At 44.6% G+C, this 19,766-nt stretch overlaps 1 protein-coding gene across 1 annotated transcript; it reads right to left on the bottom strand.

Moving 5' to 3' along the window:
* Positions 1–321: 321 nt before the first annotated feature.
* Positions 322–19,523, bottom strand: tm2d1 (TM2 domain containing 1). The gene is made up of 7 exons (XM_029695656.1): positions 19,227–19,523; positions 17,016–17,089; positions 13,564–13,672; positions 12,718–12,809; positions 9,702–9,775; positions 3,112–3,224; positions 322–969 (listed from the first exon to the last, which is right to left on the bottom strand). The coding sequence occupies exons 1-6, from the start codon at positions 19,358–19,360 to the stop codon at positions 3,114–3,116; spliced, it is 594 nt and encodes a 197-aa protein (XP_029551516.1). The 5' UTR covers positions 19,361–19,523; the 3' UTR covers positions 322–969; positions 3,112–3,113.
* Positions 19,524–19,766: the final 243 nt, after the last annotated feature.

Genomic DNA, 19,766 nt, shown 5'->3' with positions numbered 1-19,766 from the left:
AGCCTGTATCAGGTACCCGATCAGGCAGGCACACAGCAGGAAAGCTCTGCCTTGTGACTCTTCCCAAGAACCCCCACTTGGACCCTTTGTAATAAAAATGACACAAGGGATGGTTCTGGGGGGAGCGGGAGAAGATCTGTCTTCATCTGCAGGATGATGCTGAGAGCTAGCGTGTCATTTCTTTGACCTCTGAAATCCCTGCAGGACGATCGGTCACTGCCACAGTTCCTCCAATGAGCTCAGAGTTGGCCAAATGAACAGCTACCGCTCTGTGTTGGACTTAAACGGAAAGTATGAACAGAACTTAATTTACAAAAGGCGTCCATTTTCATAAAATTATTATTTTATTACATTTGTATTTTTTTTAATCGCTAATGACAAATCAACAAAACAGTCATACAGAACATAATTAGTTCCCTTGCTGCCAGACATACTCAAATAACGCAATAGATTCCATATTTACAGTACAATGTTCTCAGTGCAGATTCTTATAGGAGTATAACGATGACTTGAAGCTCTATGGCGGTGGTCATCAAGTCCTTGGTCCTGGAGAGCTACAGGGTGTGATAATGCTGGGTTGGAACAAAGGTCTGTACTCTACTGCTCCAAGACCTGAGCTGGTGACCACGGGTAAATATACAACGTTTTTGCTTGATTCATTTGCAACCTCTATCCTCATCTCCTCATCTTTTAAAATGTGTTTTGAGGAGGCGGCAAGGAATGAAGGTCCCAAAGAATGAACGAAAGACTAAAGAGATGCTGGGTAAAGTCTAAACCAAAATGAAGCCTTCACTCTTAAGAGTATCCATTTTAAAAAGCAGAGCTTCACCACATTGGGGTACATGCAGACAGAATCAATTATCAATGAGCTGAATGTGTCGGAATGATCAAGTGAAAAATATCCCAAAAAGAGCGGCATAATTGACATGACAGGGTTGAGGGTAACGATAGTTGTTTTTCACTTTGGTCCTGAAACGAGAGAAAACAGGTTGTAAACAGTTGAACTTAGATACTCGAGGCAGACAGTGTTCCATCTTGATGTGGCCCTGAGATACATGCAGTAAAATGAAGGACTGAGAGACTGAAGAACTGTAGAGGTGTGGATGAAGACTTCATCTCTCTCTCTCGCTCTCTCTATTTGTCTGAGCGTAAACACTCAAGGGCTTGTAATGGACTCCACATGTGTATAATTGAACCAAACACCCCCGTCACCACAAACACACTGCAGCTTCTATAATGCTAACCAGAGACTAAGGAGCCATAGAAAACAGAGAGTGGGAGAGACTTGGAGATTTAAAAATGTAGATCTTTTTTGTTGTTGACAAACTGTGTGAAAGGGTGTGTGATTCTCGTTGCTCTGTGGTAGAGCTCAACCGATGAGGGACGCCTATGCCAGGTATAATAACTGCACTCTCACGACCCTTTTCCCCCTCAGTCCTGAAGTGCCACCCTCCCCAAACATTTACTTAGCAGGCTGACATTTAAAAATTCCCTCCCCAGGGTAGAAGGTCTGTCCTGGAGTACCGGGGGGATCCATAACCATGGATAGGCCAAGTTGTCCTTGGTGTTTGCCTGGGTGTTTGCCTTTACCCCCCATAGGTCATACAAGCTACAGAGTGGTGCAAAACCACACAACCTTGGGATCTGCTTCACTTTTAGCGTTAGAGCCATTCAGAGTTTGTCTTTCCACTTGACTGTGTACATGTAATTTAGTAATTTTTTATTTAACTCGGCAAGTCAGCTAAGAACAAATTCTTATTTACAATGACGTCCTAGGAACAGTGGGTTAACTGCCTTGTTCAGGAGCAGAACGACAGATATTAGGTTGCTAATTTTTGGGAACATTCAATAGATTGGAAAGATGTAGAAGGCAATTGAAGGCCAAAACATCAATCTTTTAAACTTGTCTAATAAAACTAGAGAGCGTTGTGCCTTTTCAATAGATTCCCTGGTTTTCCTGAAATCCTGGTTGGAGGAATGAAGAATGATGAGGTAATAAGCAGGAAATCCAGAATCCTCCAGCCACGATGTCTGGAAAACCAGGGCATTTATTGAAAGTTTGAGAATTTTGCAACCCTATACAGATGTAATAACTAGACAATCAAATTGACATTAGTACAGAGGTAGGTGGAAAGACATACAAACTGCTACACAGTGAATAATCATTTGTGGTCAGACTACGTAACATACGTTGACTGTACAAAACATTAGGAACACCTGCTCTTTCCATGAAAGACTAACCAGGTGAATCCAGGTGAAAGCTATGATCCCATAGGGCCTCCCGGGTGGAGCAGTGGTCTAAGACACTGCATCGCAGTGCTAGCTGTGCTATCAGAAATGATGGGTTCGAGCCCAGGCTCTGTCGCAGCCGGCCGCGACCGGGCAACCGGCGGCGCATAATTGGCCCAGCGTCGTCTGGGTTAGGGAGGGTTTGGCCGACCTTCGCCTCTCCCGAGTCCGTACGGAAGTTGCAGCGATGAGACAAGACTAACTACTACCAATTGGATACCACGAAATTGGGGAGAAAAAAGGGGGTAAAGAAAGCTATGATCCCTTATTGATGTCACTTGTTAAATCCACTTCAAATCAGTGTAGATGAAGGGGAGGAGACAGGTTAAAGAAGGATTTTTAAGCCTTTAGACATGGATTGTGTATGTGTGCCATTCAGAGGGTGAATGGGCAAGACAAAAGATTGTGCCTTTGAACGGGGTATGGTAGTAGGTGCACCGGTATGAGTGTGTCAAGAACTGAAACGCTGCTGGGTTTTTCATGCTCAACAGTTTCCTGTGTGTTTCCAGAATGGTCCGCCACACAAAGGACATCCAGCCAAGTTGACAAAAGTGGGAAGCATTAGGCGTCAACATGGGCCAGCATCCCTGTGGAACGCTTGACACCTTGAAGAGTTCATACCCTGATGAATTGAGGCTGTTCTGTCGGCAAAAGGGCGTGCAACTCAATATTAGGAAGGTGTTACTAATGTTTTGTACACAGAGTACATGTAAATGGTAGCTGATGATGTTACATACGATTTTAGTTCTGAGTTTCCAAAATAACACAGTGAATGACTCACCAAAGCCTATTGTCTAACTAACACGTTACTAGTGTAGCTACCTTCAGGGAGACATCTGGGTTCTTCTGTAAGTCTCATTGGTGATGGAGAGGCGTGTGAGTCTGGCACCGTAGTAGTCCACTATGTAGTCAGACTTATCTGACGGACCCACAATCTAAAGGAAGGAACGAGAAAAGACATCAGGGTACAGACAGTGAAAACCTGGGTACAGCAGGTAACACATATCTGGCAATCACAGCTGAGGGGGACCAGTGACCAGTGAATTCCCACAGACCAATGAAAACACACAGGTGGACGTACGCATAGACAGACAGACACACACAGACAGACACAAAAGCAGAGTCTGTGCTCAACCATGTCAAGATCAGAACTCCACCCACTGACTCCAGACCAACAGCACTCCACCTACTGACTCCAGACCAACAGCACTCCACCCACTGACTCCAGACCAACAGCACTCCACCCACTGACTCCAGACCAACAGCACTCCACCCACTGACTCCAGACCAACAGCACTCCACCCACTGACTCCAGACCAACAGCACTCCACCCACTGACTCCAGACCAACAGCACTCCACCCACTGACTCCAGACCAACTTCAGCTGGGCTACCACTCAACTATGATGCATTCCAGCCTATATTTAATCCATAGCAGGTAGTGGCGTTAGTGATCGGGTTTTCAGAAGTGGGTTTGATTTTCACAACAACGTATGCCGGCCTGGAAACCCCCTACCTTGTATTTTTTTAATCCAGCGCCTGACACACAGCTCCCTCCGTTCACGTTCCATCTGTCTATCACATCTGTCTAGCTCCTCCTCTGCCCAGTTTGAGAGTAAATTGGAAAATTCCCCAACATCATTCATCTAGTGTGGACCTCGGTCTTTCGATAGAGAGAGAGCGAGAAGCCTCAAACAAACGCCGTCCTGTCTCCTTTCCTCTAGTCCCGTCCAGCCAGAATCTATTAATACAATCCCAGGTATTTATTCATTAGTTCAACTTCTCAAAAATGCATTTGCCCGCTCTGACGGTGCGCTTATAATAGTCACAATAGTTAATCTTTCAAATATGGGGCAGCGCCTCGCGCGAAGGTTAAATGGGTTCTCCGGACACGCAGAACTCTTTATGAAAAGTGTCAGTCTTTATAGAAGGTGAGAGAGCCCAGACGCAGCATATACATCTAATTGAGAACGTGTTGCGCTGGGGCGTGCCAGCCAAAGCAGCTTAACCGCATTCCTCTCTCAGGGCCTTCAATAATACATTACAGAACAATAAACAGTGTGACGGTCGCCTCGTTTAATCAAAGTGGTCGAACGGACGCCGCTGCCGTTTTCAAACGAAATAGCGACTTTATACAGGCCTGCTACACAGTCGGATGTAGTGTCAAACTGGAGAGGATGAGGATAAATAGAGGAAGAGGGGTATTCTGTTTCTTTGAAGGGTGTATCATGATTTGTGTTTTGGTCTCAGATGTGATACAGGGTGACTCCAGCAGCATAGGCCTTTGTTGAAATATAATTCAAGATGAAGGCATACAGTCCTAAAACTACACACACCACCACTAGTCTATATGACAAACTAATATACTGCTCAAAAAATGAAGGGAACACTTAAACAACACAATGTAACTCCAAGTCAATCACACTTCTGTGAAATCAAACTGTCCACGTAGGAAGCAACACTGATTGACAATACATTTCACATGCTGTTGTGCAAATGGAATAGACAACAGGTGGAAATTATAGGCAATAAGCAAGACACCCCCAATAAAGGAGTGGTTCTGCAGGTGGAGACCACAGACCACTTCTCAGTTCCTATGCTTCCTGGCTGATGTTTTGGTCACTTTTGAATGCTGGCAGTGCTTTCACTCTAGTGGTAGCATGAGACGGAGTCTACAACCCACACAAGTGGCTCAGGTAGTGCAGCTCATCCAGGATGGCACATCAATGCGAGCTGTGGCAAGAAGGTTTGCTGTGTCTGTCAGCGTAGTGTCCAGAGCATGGAGGCGCTACCAGGAGACAGGCCAGTACATCAGGAGACGTGGAGGAGGCCGTAGGAGGGCAACAACCCAGCAGCAGGACCGCTACCTCCGCCTTTGTGCAAGGAGGAGCAGGAGGAGCACTGCCAGAGCCCTGCAAAATTACCTCCAGCAGGCCACAAATGTGCATGTGTCTGCTCAAACGGTCAGAAACAGACTCCATGAGGGTGGTATGAGGGCCCGACGTCCACAGGTGGGGGTTGTGCTTACAGCTTAACACCGTGCAGGACGTTTGGCATTTGCCAGAGAACACCAAGATTGGCAAATTCGCCACTGGCGCCCTGTGCTCTTCACAGACAAAAGCAGGTTCACACTGAGCACGTGACAGACGTGACAGAGTCTGGAGACGCTGTGGAGAACGTTCTGCTGCCTGCAACATCCTCCAGCATGACCGGTTTGGCGGTGGGTCAGTCATGGTGTGGGGTGGCATTTCTTTGGGGGGCCGCACAGCCCTCCATGTGCTCACCAGAGGTAGCCTGACTGCCATTAGGTACCGAGATGAGATCCTCAGACCCCCTGTAAGACCATATGCTGGTGCGGTTGGCCCTGGGTTCCTCCTAAAATGCTGGACCTCATGTGGCTGGAGTGTGTCAGCAGTTCCTGCAAGAGGAAGGCATTGATGCTATGGACTGGCCCGCCCTTTCACCAGACCTGAATCCAATTGAGCACATCTGGGACATCATGTCTCGCTCCATCCACCAACGCCACGTTGCACCACAGACTGTCCAGGAGTTGGCGGATGCTTTAGTCCAGGTCTGGGAGGAGATCCCTCAGGAGACCATCCGCCACCTCATCAGGAGCATGCCCAGGCGTTGTAGGGAGGTCATACAGGCACGTGGAGGCCACACACACTACTGAGCCTCATTTTGACTTGTTTTAAGGACATTACATCAAAGTTGGATCAGCCTGTAGTGTGGTTTTCCACTTTAATTTTGAGTGCGACTCCAAATCCAGACCTCCATGGGTTGATAAATTGGATTTCCATTGATTATTTGTGTGTGATTTTGTTGTCAGCACATTCAACTATGTAAAGAAAAAAGTATTTAATAAGATTATTTCTTTCATTCAGATCTAGGATGTGTTGTTTAAGTGTTCCCTTTATTTTTTTGATCAGTGTTTATATTTTTCAAGGAACACAGGAAAAAAAACTATGAATCCCAAACAAATAATCCTACTTTTCATTATAACACATCCCACCATGTTGACTGAGTTAAAGCTGAAGGTTTGCTCTATATGCGTGCTGCTGCTTGTCGTATTCATTAGTCAAATCAAATTGTATTAGTCACATGCGCCGAATACAACAGGTGTTGACGTTAGTGAAATGCTTACTTACGAGCCCCTAACCAACAACGCAGTTTAAAAAAATACGGATAAGAATAAGAAATAAAAGTGGGGTACCAGTACAGAGTCAATGTGCGGGGGCACCGGTTAGTTTAAGGTATGTACATGTAGGTAGAGTTAAAGTGACTATGCATAGATGATAACAACAGAGAGTAGCAGCGGTGTAAAATAGAGGGGGGGGGGGGGGGCAATGCAAATAGCTTGGGTAGCCATTTGATTAGATGTTCAGGAGTCTTATTGCTTGGGGTTAGAAGCTGTTTAGAAGCCTATTTGGACCTAGACTTAGCGCTCCGGTACCGCTTGCCGTGTGGTAGCAGAGAGATCAGTCTATGACTAGGGTGGCTGGAGTCTCTGACAATTTTTAGGGACTCCCTCTGACACCGCCTGGTATAGAGGTCCTAGACAGCAGGAAGCTTGGCCCCAGTGATGTACTAGGCCGTACGCATTACCCTCTGTAAATCCAGTTGCAAAGGGGGGGTGTTTAGTCCCAGGGTCCTTAGCATAGTGATGAGCTTTGAGGACACTATGGTGATGAACGCTGAGTTGTAGTCAATGAATAGCATTCTCACATAGGTGTTCATTTTGTCCAGGTAGGTAAGGGCAGTGTTGAGTGCGATAGAGATGGCAGGAAGCTTGGCCCCGGTGATGTACTGGACCGTTTGCACTACCCTCTGTAGTGCCTTGCGGTCGGAGGCCGAGCAGTTGCCATACCAGGCAGTGATACAACCAGTCAGGATGCTCTCGATGGTGCAGCCGTAAAACCGGTTGAGGATCTGAGGACACATGCCAAATCTTTTCAGTCTCCTGCAGGGGAATAGATTTGGTTGTGCCCTCTTCACGACTGTCTTGGTGTGCTTGGACCATGTTAGTTTGTTGGTGATGTGGACACCAAGGAACTTGAAGCCCTCAACCTGCTCCACTGCAGCCCCGTCGATGAGAATGGGGGCATGCTTGGTCCTCTTTTTCCTGTAGTCTACAATCATCTCCTTTGTCTTGATCACGTTGACGGAGAGGTTGTTATCCTGGCACCACACTGCCTACCTCTAAGACCTCCTCCCTATAGGCTGTCTCATTGTTGTCGGTGATCAGGCCTGCCACTGTTGTGTCATCGGCAAATTTAATGATGGTGGTGTAGTCGTGCCTGGCCATGCAGTCATGGGTGAACAGGGAGTACAGGAGGGGACTGAGCACGCACCCCTGAGGGACTCTTGTGTTGAGGATCAGCGTGGCGGATGTGTTGTTACCTACCCTTACCACCTGGGGGCGGCCCTTCAGGAAGTGCAGGATCCAGTTGCAGAGGGAGGTGTTTAGTCCCAGGGTCCTTAGCTTATTGATGAGCTTTGAGGGTACTATGGTGTTGAATGCTGAGCTGTAGTCAATGAATAGCATTCTCACATAGGTGTTCATTTTGTCCAGGTGGGAAAGGGCAGTGTGGAGTGCAATAGAGATTGCATCATCTGTGGATCTGTTGGGGCGGTATGCAAATTGGAGTCGGTCTAGGGTTTCTGGGATAATGGTGTTGATGTGAGCCATGACCAGCCTTTCAAAGCACTTCATGGCTACAGACGTGAGTGCTACGTGTTGGTAGTAATTTAGGCAGGTTACCCTAGTGTTCTTGGGCACAGGCACTATGGTGGTCTGCTTAAAACATGTTGGCATTACAGACTCGGACAGGGAGAGGTTGAAAATGTCAATGAAGACACCTGCCAGTTGGTCAGCGCATGCTCGCAGAACACGTCCTGGTAATCCATCTGGCCCTGTGGCCTTGGGAATGTAAACCTGTTTAATTAGCTCATCTGGTAGGCTCGTGTCACTGGGCAGCTCTCGGCTGTGCTCCCTTTGTAGGCTGTAATGGTTTGCAAGTCCTGCCACATCCAACGAACGTCAGGGCGGTGTAGTACGATTCAATCTTAGTCCTGTATTGACGCTTTGCCTGTTTGATGGTTCGTCGGAGGGCATAGCGGGTCTGGGTTAGAGTCCTGCTCCTTGAAAGAGGCAGCTCTAGCCTTTAGCTCAGTGCGTATGTTGCCTGTAATCCATGGCTTCTGGTTGGGGTATGTACGTACGGTCACTGTGGGGACGACATCGTCGATGCACTTATTGATGAAGCCAGTGACTGATGTGGTGTACTCCTCAATACCATCGGAGGAATCCCGGAACATATTCCAGTCTGTGCTAGCAAAACAGTTCTGTAGCTTAGCATCTGCTTCATCTGACCACTTTTTTATTGTTTGAGTCACTGGTGCTTCCTGCTTTAATTTTTGCTTGTAAGCAGGAATTAGGAGGATAGAATTGTGGTTAGATATACCAAATGGTTGACGCGGGAGAGCTTTGTATGCATCTCTGTGTGTGGAGTATAGGTGGTCCAGAGTTATTTTCCCTCTGGTTGCACATTTAACATGCTGATAGAAATTTGGTTAAACGGATTTAAGTTTCCCTGCATTAAAGTCCCCGGCTACTAGGAGCACCGCCCCTGGGTGAGCGTTTTCTTGTTTGCGCAGTAGCAAAACGTTTTCAGATGGAAGTTTAGCTAGATCCCTCTACACTTTGGTTCCATTTGGTTCCTAGTGAATAGGACCCATGTATGGCTTCCTGCTCCCACACTGGTTCCCCAATGAGGACGGAGAGGGGCAAAAGGGGTGAGCTGAGGCCCTAACAGGATGAAAAATGGATTGGCTTCTCTCCCTGTCAGGCTCTGTGGACTAAACAGGTTAGGGGGGTCCTGGGGGAACGAGGGACGGGGGGGGAGAGAAGCCCTTCTGCGAAAACAAACCAGTCTCATTAACCCCCATTTATAGAGAGCTTAGTGCTGAGAAGAGCAGAGGGCTGCGGCTGCACTGATTGAGACACAGGTGCCCTCTGAATACAAACAGCCATTCACGCACGCACGCACACACACTCCTCCTGCCTGGCTTGACTATGCTTCTGCGCAATGTTCCATGGTTTACTCTGATTGGAGTGTGTGAAGCGTGACCATTGTAGCAAAGCCCAGGCTGCTCTGTGATGAAAAAAAATGTGCTCCACTTACAATCACTGTTAGTGGGAGAAAGAGCTACTGTTTATACATGAGACTGTACCCAAATTGAGCAACTTGTTTTTGAAATCTTAGAAGTTGTTTTGAAATCATACAATTATCAAACTTGTATGAAATCCATCCGATATACCAGTTGTTCCCTAACTCACTTTACAGTGTAACCCAACTCACCTTTTGTGTCTTGTGACCAACCAATGTAATCATCAGCTGTCCCACTCACCTGCATTGAGATCAACATGAAATCCACCAAGCTCCCAATCCCACAGAAGCCAACTGTGCAGAATTTGAGCAGCCCTAGAGAGAGAGAAACATGTTGGAGTTAAATAGGGTATAAATCAGGGAGGGCTCTCCAACCGTGTTCCTGGAGAGTTACCCTCCTGTAGGTTTACACCAGGGCTCTTCAACCGTGTTCCTGGAGAGTTACCCTCCTGTAGGTTTACACCAGGGCTCTTCAACCGTGTTCCTGGAGAGTTACCCTCCTGTAGGTTTACACCAGGGCTCTCCAACCGTGTTCCTGGAGAGTTACCCTCCTGTAGGTTTACACCAGGGCTCTCCAACCGTGTTCCTGGAGAGCTACCCTCCTGTAGGTTTTCGCTCCAACCCCAGTTGTAACTAACCTGGTTCAGCTCATCAACCAGTTAATTATTACAATCAGGTGTGTTAGATTAGGGTTGGAGTGGAAAACCTACAGGAGGGTAGCTCTCCAGGAACATGGTTGGAGAGCCCTGGTGTAAACCTACAGGAGGGTAACTCTCCAGGAACATGGTTGGAGTGAAAACCTACAGGACGGTAGCTCTCCAGTAACATGGTTGGAGTTAAAACCTACAGGAGGGTAGCTCTCCAGGAACATGGTTGGAGTGAAAACCTACAGGACGGTAGCTCTCCAGTAACATGGTTGGAGTGAAAACCTACAGGATGGTATCTCCCCAGGAACATGGTTGGAGTTAAAACCTGCAGGACGGTAGCTCTCCAGGAACATGGTTGGAGTTAAAACCTGCAGGACGGTAGCTCTCCAGGAACAGGGTTGGAGTTAAAACCTGCAGGACTGTAGCTCTCCAGGAACAGGGTTGGAGTGAAAACCTACAGGATGGTAGCTCTCCAGGAACATGGTTGGAGTGAAAACCTACAGGACGGTAGCTCTCCAGTAACATGGTTGGAGTTAAAACCTACAGGAGGGTAGCTCTCCAGGAACATGGTTGGAGTGAAAACCTACAGGACGGTTGCTCTCCAGGAACATGGTTGGAGTTAAAACCTACAGGACGGTAGCTCTCCAGTAACATGGTTGGAGTTAACCTACAGGATGGTATCTCTCCAGGAACATGGTTGGAGTTAAAACCTACAGGATGGTATCTCTCCAGGAACATGGTTGGAGTGAAAACCTACAGGATGGTATCTCCCCAGGAACAGGGTTGGAGTTAAAACCTGCAGGACTGTAGCTCTCCAGGAACAGGGTTGGAGTGAAAACCTACAGGATGGTATCTCCCCAGGAACATGTTTGGAGTTAACCTACAGGATGGTATCTCTCCAGGAACATGGTTGGAGTTAAAACCTACAGGATGGTATCTCTCCAGGAACATGGTTGGAGTTAAAACCTACAGGACGGTAGCTCTCCAGGAACAGGGTTGGAGTTAAAACCTACAGGATGGTATCTCTCCAGGAACAGGGTTGGAGAGCCCTGGTATAAAGCTTTATGGGGTACTTCATGCCTCTTTAAAGTTGGCATAAATAAAACCCTGCGTGGCCCCTAATCATAATTTGCTAGCTATTGTGTGAGCGACGCTTTGTTGCTTACATGAAAACTCTCCAATCCAGGCGACTGGGCCACGTTTCAGTTTATTCCCCATGTTCCGTTCCAACTTTGCCCATGTGTGGCTGAATGGGAAATTAACTTGCGAGGCAAAGGTGAACAATATTGAACGCTTTCACTGCTGGGCGGCGGAGTGGAGAGGCTATGTGGTGTGTGTGTTGGGTGTTTAGTTGTTTGCTGCCTGATTTGCTTTCAGAGGGAAATCGTGCCAAGTCAACTTTGTGTCCAAAACAACTTTGAGGATTGGGAATAACAGGTCTTTATCATTGAGAGGAGCAGTGAAGAAGAGTAAACATGAATGTGTGCAACTGAGGCGCTGTGAGCAGCTGAGGGTGTGAATTGGATGTATGAAAACACACGAGCAGGGCGAGCAGGTCATTCAACTAAACACATCATCCTTTCAACATTCACACTGTCACTAGCTTACGACATAACTATGTAACATAACTGCGCGGTAGACCCGGGGATGACACTACTGCATGTCTGGGCGTACTCACTGCATCACTGGGCAATGACTACTGGCAGTCACTAGCTCACTGCGACACACACACACACACACACACACACACCACAGAGAATCTGAATTGCAGGCAAATTATGGAAACGCCAACTCTAGTAATTAAAACATAATTACTCCAAATAATGGTTAACACTATTGTAAATTGCTCCATTGGGAGGTAACAGGGGTAGCTTTGTTGATTCCAGGGTGGAGGTTTTTAAAAACGATGCCAGTCAGGTGGCTACTCTACAAAGCAGAAGCCCACTTAATAACCCACTGTTCCATGGTGATGCCAGAGCCAACCGTGCCAAACCAGGCCAGGTGTTGCTCAGTGCAGCCTCTAAAGCCGGCTTATGCCCGCCCACAGAAAAACGAAAATCCCCCCCAAAAAACAAGGCAGGGCTTTCAGCCACTGTAATCTTGCAGGTGCCTAATTAAGAACAAGAATAAAGGAAAAGTGACAAAAAGAGGAAGAAACAGCAGTGTGTTTCACTCCAGTGTCTGGGTTTACCACTGTTTTATAATGTCATGTAATAGTGGTTTCTTTCAGGTCCTCACAGGAAATAGTGACCCTCTGTTTCTTATAGACCTGCTTTGTTGATTAATGCTCAACTTTGATAAATGTTCTACTTCATACTAATCCACAAACATGTAAGTTGTGTTTCTGTCCAAAACCAGCAGATCTTTTCTAACTCTCATATAAAAAACATGATCAATAAATCCAATAAATGAATGGGTAGCTAGTCATGCATTTCAACATGTGTTCTTCCTTTTTTTACAAAAACAATTACAAAGAAAATCTTTCATTGTACTTAGACCGGTTTGATAGCAGCAGATAGGATTTGAAAATGAATATACTTATAAATATAATATGAATTCATCCATGTCAGTTGTTGAAAGTGTACAGCAATAACAACAGTCAGACTGTACCTAAAGCTGGGTATCCCAGGTAGAAACGATCTGCTCCTAACCATCCCAGGAAGAGCGACAGGGCCACCGCTACTTTGTAGGAGTAACCGCTCCTATAAGGAGATAACATGTTAGCTCAAAACAGTTCAATAATGTTTCACATTTGTACAAAAACATCATGGTATATGATTTAGCCAAATCAATATCAATTGAAAATTAAACATGTTCAGGGTCATCATAGCTAAAACGTTTTGCTATGGTATGCCCTAATGAATACAACCCTGATACAGCCTATACAAAACATTAAGAACACCTGCTCTTTCCATGTCATAGACTGACCAGGTGAATCCAGGTGAAAGCTATGATCCCTTATTGATGTCATGTGTTAAATTCACTTCAAATCAGTGTAGATAAAGGGGAGGAGACAGGTTAAAGACAGATTTTTAAGCCTTTAGACAATTGAGACATGGATTGTGTGTGTGAGCCACTCAGAGGCTGAAAGGTCAAGACAAAAGATGCAAGTGCCTTTGAACGGGGTATGGTAGTAGGTGCAAGGCGTACCGGTTTGTGTCAAGAACTGCAACGTTACTGGGTTTTTCACGCTCAACAGTTTCCTGTGTGTATCAAGAATGGTCCGCCACCCAAAGGACATCCAGCCAACTTGACAACTGTGGGAAGCATTGGAGTCAACATGGGCCAGCATCCCTGTGGAACGCTTTCGACACCTTGTAGACTCCATGCCCGACAAATGAAGGCTGTTCTAAGGGTAAAGGGGGGGTGCAAGTAAATATTAGGAAATTGTTCCTAATATTTGGCATACTAGGTGTACATGTGCAACACTTCCACAGTGTCTGGTACTGTACATACACATTCCTGCAAGGGAGGCTTTTATTAAAGCCCACTTCCTCTCCGCTGAATCGAAACTCCGTCCCATTGGACAAGCGGCAGCTGACGTTTGGAGCAGGTAGGCATTCCACTGAAAACCACAACAGATGGTTTAGGACAAAGCAACACAGAACAGCAGTTATGTGGGTACCAATTTGTGTAGATTCTGATGGAAATACACATTGATAAAAGTATTACAAAATATTATGACAGTTAAAAACCAGGACCTAAATTACCTATTAGGGCTATCTATTATAATTTCTTGTCCCTGCAAATTAGTCTTTCAATTTGAGTTAGGCTATGTGGTACCTCCATGCATATACTGTGTCAACTACATTCTAATTCCCAAAGTACTTATAGATGGAGAAAGTATTAGAACCAATCATTATGGTGGTCCTCTGTAGCTCAGTTGGTAAACCATGATGCTTGCCACACCAGGATAGTGGGTTCTATTCCTGGGACCTTCCGTACGTAAAATGTGTGCATGAAAGACTAATGGTCGTACAAACTCAAAAAGTACAAAAAGAGGATTTCACCACCCATCATCTAAGATAGTTCTAAAATAATTGATGTTGTTAGAAACAGATATGATTAGCATTCATGCAACCATTAAGCTCATTGATTGCATCCAAATTGGCCATTTACATTTTTAGGATTCATATAATACTCAATAAATATAGTACCTAACATCCGATTTTGGACCTAACTTTGTCCTGACAATGAGTTAGACATTGGTCAACAGCCACCCACGGACTCCCCACGCCAATCCCACCCCAACAATTGGTATATAGTATCAGTTCTGTGTCTGACCAGTAGTATGGAGCTGCGACTCTAAGTGTTGTTTCTTCATACTATTCAATGTATTACCAGGGAATTTGGTGATGTTAGTTTTACCCCTGTTCAGAGAAATGTGTCATTTAAGTTGTTAGGTTAATGTCCCATCTTACATCCGGATATTACCGGATTCTGACCACTAGATGGTGCTGTTCCTACTATTAAGTTAAAGTTTCAAGACCCCCGAACCCCCACCCTCAATGTTAAATGGATAGTTCACCCAAATTACTAAATGACATTGCTTACAGGGTAAGAAAACAGTCTATTGACAAGGTATGGCAGAAACATATGCTTTGGTTTTGTTGGCCACTGTTTGAAATGCTAACTTTTTAGCATTTTTGGCACAAACCCAATGCAAGTCAATGGTACCTCTACTAGCATTGTCACACTTCATGCTCAAATCATCCAAAAGTATCTAGAAATGTATTGCGTAACTCAATGGATGTTACTTATAGATGATTTGGATAGGAAGCGAGAAAATGCTAATATAGATAACATTGACTTGCATTGGATTGGTGCCACAAAATGCAAAAAAGTTACCATTTGAAACAGTGGCCAAGTAAACAAAACCAAAGCATAAGTTGCTGTCATACCCTGTCCATAGACTGCTTACAGGGTAAGGAAACCAGTGTAATTTTGTAATTTGGGTTAACTATCCCTTTTAACATTGGGGTGGGGGACATAGAACTGATGCTATATACTCGTTGTTGGGGTGGGATTGGCGTGGGTGGCTTCTAAAAATGTTTTTGGATTCCTCATGTCTTACTCATTGTTAGAAAAACATAAGCTACTATATTTATTGAATACTAAATTAATCATACAAATATTTTTTTATTTTTTTTAAATGATGTTCCAGGAATGCTTATCTAACTACAGAAGCGATTTCAGAACAATCTGAGATGGTGGGTGCTAAACGGCATATTATTATTACAATGAACAAAAATAAACAACATATTCAAAGATTTTACTGAGTTATAGTTCATATAAGGAAATCAGTCAACTTAAATCCATTAACTCGGCCCTAATCTATGGATTTCACATAACTGGGACTACAGATATGCATCTGTTGGTCACAGATACCAATAAAAAAAAAAAAGTAGGGGGTTGGATCAGAAAAACAGTCAGTATCTGATGAGACCTGCACACATCTCCTTTACATAGCGTTGATCAGGCTGTTGATCGTGGCCAGTGGAATTTTGTCCCACTCCTCTTCAATGGCTGTGCGAAGTTGCTGGATATTGGCGGGAACTAGAACACGCTGTCGTACACCTTGATCCAGAGCATCCCAAACATGCTCAATGGGTGACATGTCTGGCGACAGGTAGCCTAGTGGTTAGTGCGTTGGGCCAATAACCGAAAAGTTGCTGGATCAAATCCCCGAGCTGACAAGATAAAAATCTGTCAGTCTGCCCCTGAACAAGGCAGTTAAACCACTGTTCCGCGGTAGGCTGTCATTGTAAATTAGAATTTGTTCTTAACTGACTTGCCTAGTTAAATAAAGGTTCAATAAATAAAATAAAAATATGCAGGCAATGGAAGAACTGGGACATTTTCAGCTTCCAGGAATTGTGTACAGATCCTTGTGACATTGGGCCGTGCATTATCATGCAGCAACATGAGCTGATGGTAGTGGACGAATGGCACGACAACGGGTCTCAGGATCTCGTCACGGTATCTCTGTGCATTCAAATTGCCATTGATAAAATGCAATTGTGTTTGTTGTCTGTAGCTTATGCCCGTCCAAACCTTAATCTGACCACCACCATGGGGTACTCTGATCACAACGTTGACATCAGCAAACCGCTCGACCACACGATGCTGTCGGTCATCTGCCCGGGACAGTCGAAACCGGGATTTATCCATGAAGAGCACACTTCTCCAGTGTGCCAGTGGCCATTGAAGGTGTGCAGTCTGTTATGATGCCAAACTGCAGTCAGGACAAGACACTGGTGAGGACAATGAGCACGAAGATGAGCTTCCCCGAGACGGTTTCTGACAGTTGGCGCAGAAATTCTTCAGTTGTGCAAACCCACAGCTTCATCACCTGTCCGGGTGGTTGGTCTTATCCCACAGGCGAAGAAAGTAGATGTGAGGGTCCTGGGCTGGCGTGGTTACATGTGTTCTACAGTTGTGAGGCCAATTGGACATACTGCCAAGTTCTCTAAAACACTTATGGTCGAGAATTTAACGTTCAATTCTCTGGCAACAGCTCTGGTGGACAATCCTGCAATCAGCATGCCAATTGCACGCTCCCTCAAAACTTGAGACTTCTGTGGCATTGTATTGTGTTCCAAAACTGCACATTTTAGAATGGCCTTTTATTGTTCCCAGCACAAGGTGCATCTGTGTAATGATCATGCTGTTTAATCAGCTTCTTGATATGCCACACCTGTCAGTTGGATGGATTATCTTGACAAAGGAGAAATGCTCACTAACAGGGATGTAAACAAATTTGTGCACAACATTTGAGAGAAATACGCTTTTTGTGCGTATGGAACATTTATGGGATATTTTATTTAAGCTCATGAAACCAACACATTACATGTTGCGTTAAAAATATTCTTCAGTATAGTATATATCACTCAACCAAAACCACTTACCCCAAGCAATCATGTCCTTGCAATTCTCAGGTTCTTGAGTGGCATCGTCTATCCTTGGTTCTTTACAAATATACTTGAACAGTATTAAGGCAAGAACAAAATATCAACTGTCATCCACAGCATATTAAATAATGTAACATGATATCTAAGAAATTGTGCTTGTCAGGTTGATATACAGTACCAGTCAAAAGTTTGGACACACGTACTTAGTGTTAAACAAATCAAAATATATTTTAGATTCTTCAAAGTAGCCACCATTTGTCTTGATGACAGCTTTGCACAAGCTTGGCATTCTCTCAACCAGCTTCACCTGGAATGCTTTTCCAACAGTCTTGAAGGTGTTCCCACATATGCTGAGCACTTGTTGGCTGCTTTTCCTTCACTCTGTGGTCTAACTCATCCCAAACCATCTCAATTGGGTTGAGGTCGGGTGATTGTGGAGGCCAGGTCATCTGATGCAGCACTCCATCACTCTCCTTCTTGGTCAAATAGCCCTTATTTAACCTTTATTTCACTAGGCAAGTCAGTTAAGAACAAATTCTTATTTACTATGACGGCCTACCCCGGACGACGCTGGGCCAATTATGCGCCGCCCTATTGGACTCCCAATCACGGCTGGTTGTGATACAGCCTGGAATCGAACCAGGGTCTGTAGTGACACCTTTAGCACTGAGATGCAGTGCCTTAGACCGCTGCGCCACTGGGAGCCCATCACTCGCCTTCTTGGGAAAATTATCCTTGCACAGCCTGGAGGTGTGTTGGGTCATTGTCCTGTTGAAAAACAAATGAGTCCCACTAAGCGCAAAACAGATGGGATGGCGTATCGCTGCAGAATGCTGTGGTAGCCATGCTGGTTAAGTGTGCCTTGAATTCTAAATAAATCACAGACAGTGTCACCAGCAAAGCACCCCCACACCCCTCCTCCATGCTTCACGGTGGGAACCACACATGGAGATAATCCGTTCACCTGCTCTGCGTCTCACAAAGACACGGCGGTTACAACCAAAAAAATCTCACATTTTGATTCATCAGACCAAAAGACATATTTCCACCGGTCTAATGTCCATTGCTCATGTTTCTTGGCCCAAGCAAGTCTCTTCTTCTTATGGGTGTCCTTTAGTAGGGGTTTCTTTGCAGCTATTCGACCATGAAGGCCTGATTCACAGTCTCCTCTGAACAGTTGATGTTGAGATTTGTCTGTTACTTAAACTCTGTAGCATTTATTTGGAGTGCAATTTCTGAGGCTGGTACTCTAATGAACTTATCCTCTTCCTTTCCTGTGGCGGTCCTCATGAGAGTCAGTTTCATCATAGCGCTTGATGGTTTTTGCGACTGCACTTGATGAAACTTTCAAAGTTCTTGAATTTTTCCAGAATGACTGACCTTCATTTCATCAAGTAACAATGGACTGTTGTTTCCCTGCTTATTTGAGCTGTTCTTGCCATAATATGGACTTGATCTTTTACCAGATTGGGCTATCTTCTGTATACCACCCTTACCTTGTCACAACACAACTGATTGGCTCAAACACATTAAGAAGGAAATTCCCTTTTAACAAGGCACACATATTAATTGAAATGCATTCCACGTGACTACCTCAAGAAGCTGGTTGAGAGAATGCCAAGAGTGTGCAACGCTGTCATCAAGGCAAAGTGTGGCTACTTTGAAGAATCTCAAATATAAAATATGTGTTATTTCACAGTTTTGATGTCTTCACTATTATTCTACAATGTAGAAAATAGTAAAACTAAAGAAAAACCCCGGAATGTCTAGGCGTGTCTAAACTTTTGACTGGTACTGTATATTCATCAGCATCGTCCTGAGGAACATATCCACATGACATTACAAAAATGCATACCAATGAATCTGAATCATGGTTGACAGAATAGTAACGTTAGTTATCTTACACATAATGAAACGTGCTGTCAATAAAGACCCGAGAACATATCTTGATGAAAAAACAAGACTCTTGCCAAGAGTTAACGTTACATGGAAGTTGACAGGTGAATACAGACGAGAAAACATAACTACACATCTGTTTCAAAATCTGATTAGTTATGTTTTCCAAAAGTACACAACATGCAGGCTTATGTTTGCTAGCTAAGAGAATGCATGCTAACGTCAGTTAGCCAGGTAACATTAGCTAGCTAGCTTGCATGAAAACCCTGTCATATTTTCGTGATTTGCAAGTAATCGCGTGTAAAAGGATATTGTCCCAGGCGTAGACTTTCACAACTATCGACATCATTTGCGAGAACAAATTGGAAATGACAATACGTAGAGTAAAACAAAATGCCCAACGATATGGTCCGTGAAGAAAACAGACGACTTGTGGGGAACGCCATGTTGACAACGCTCCACTTGGTCACGTGACATCGAGCGGTTTTTAAAGCGACACCTCTCTCTGAGTGTTGTCCAAAACCTTGTGAATTCGTACTTGTTTTCAACTTTAAAAGTAGTTTAACTGAAACATTTGAACAGGTTAAGCTATAAGAGTCTTACAATGCAAGTGGTCAATAGAAATGAATGTATCCTTGTAGTAGGATAATCTTACCCCATTTGCACACACTGTATATAGATTTTTTTCAGTTGTGTTATTAACTGTACGTTTATTCCATGTGTAACTATGTGTTGTTTGTGTCGCAGTTGTAAATGAGAATTTGTTCTCAACTGTCCTACCTGGTTAAATAAAGGTGAAATAAAATAAAAATAGTATGCAAAAACAATATGTTAATGCTAGCTAGCAAATCA

This window comes from Salmo trutta, chromosome 17, assembly GCF_901001165.1.
Source record: "Salmo trutta chromosome 17, fSalTru1.1, whole genome shotgun sequence".
Classification (NCBI taxonomy): Eukaryota; Metazoa; Chordata; class Actinopteri; order Salmoniformes; family Salmonidae; genus Salmo; species Salmo trutta.
The sequence above is the reverse complement of the archived record's forward strand: the minus strand, read 5'-3'. Positions and strand labels throughout refer to the sequence as shown.

What these genes read in the sequence shown, in the direction of transcription:
- tm2d1 (XM_029695656.1), bottom strand. Translation starts at nt 19,360, where the DNA reads ATGGCGTTCCCCACAAGTCGTCTGTTTTCTTCACGGACCATATCGTTG. An exon ending in CAAGGACATGATTGCTTGGG is followed by an intron (nt 13,673 to 17,015) that starts GTAAGTGGTTTT and finishes TGTGGTTTTCAG; the next exon opens with TGGAATGCCTACCTGCTCCA. An exon ending in CCTGGGATACCCAGCTTTAG is followed by an intron (nt 9,776 to 12,717) that starts GTACAGTCTGAC and finishes CTCTCTCTCTAG; the next exon opens with GGCTGCTCAAATTCTGCACA.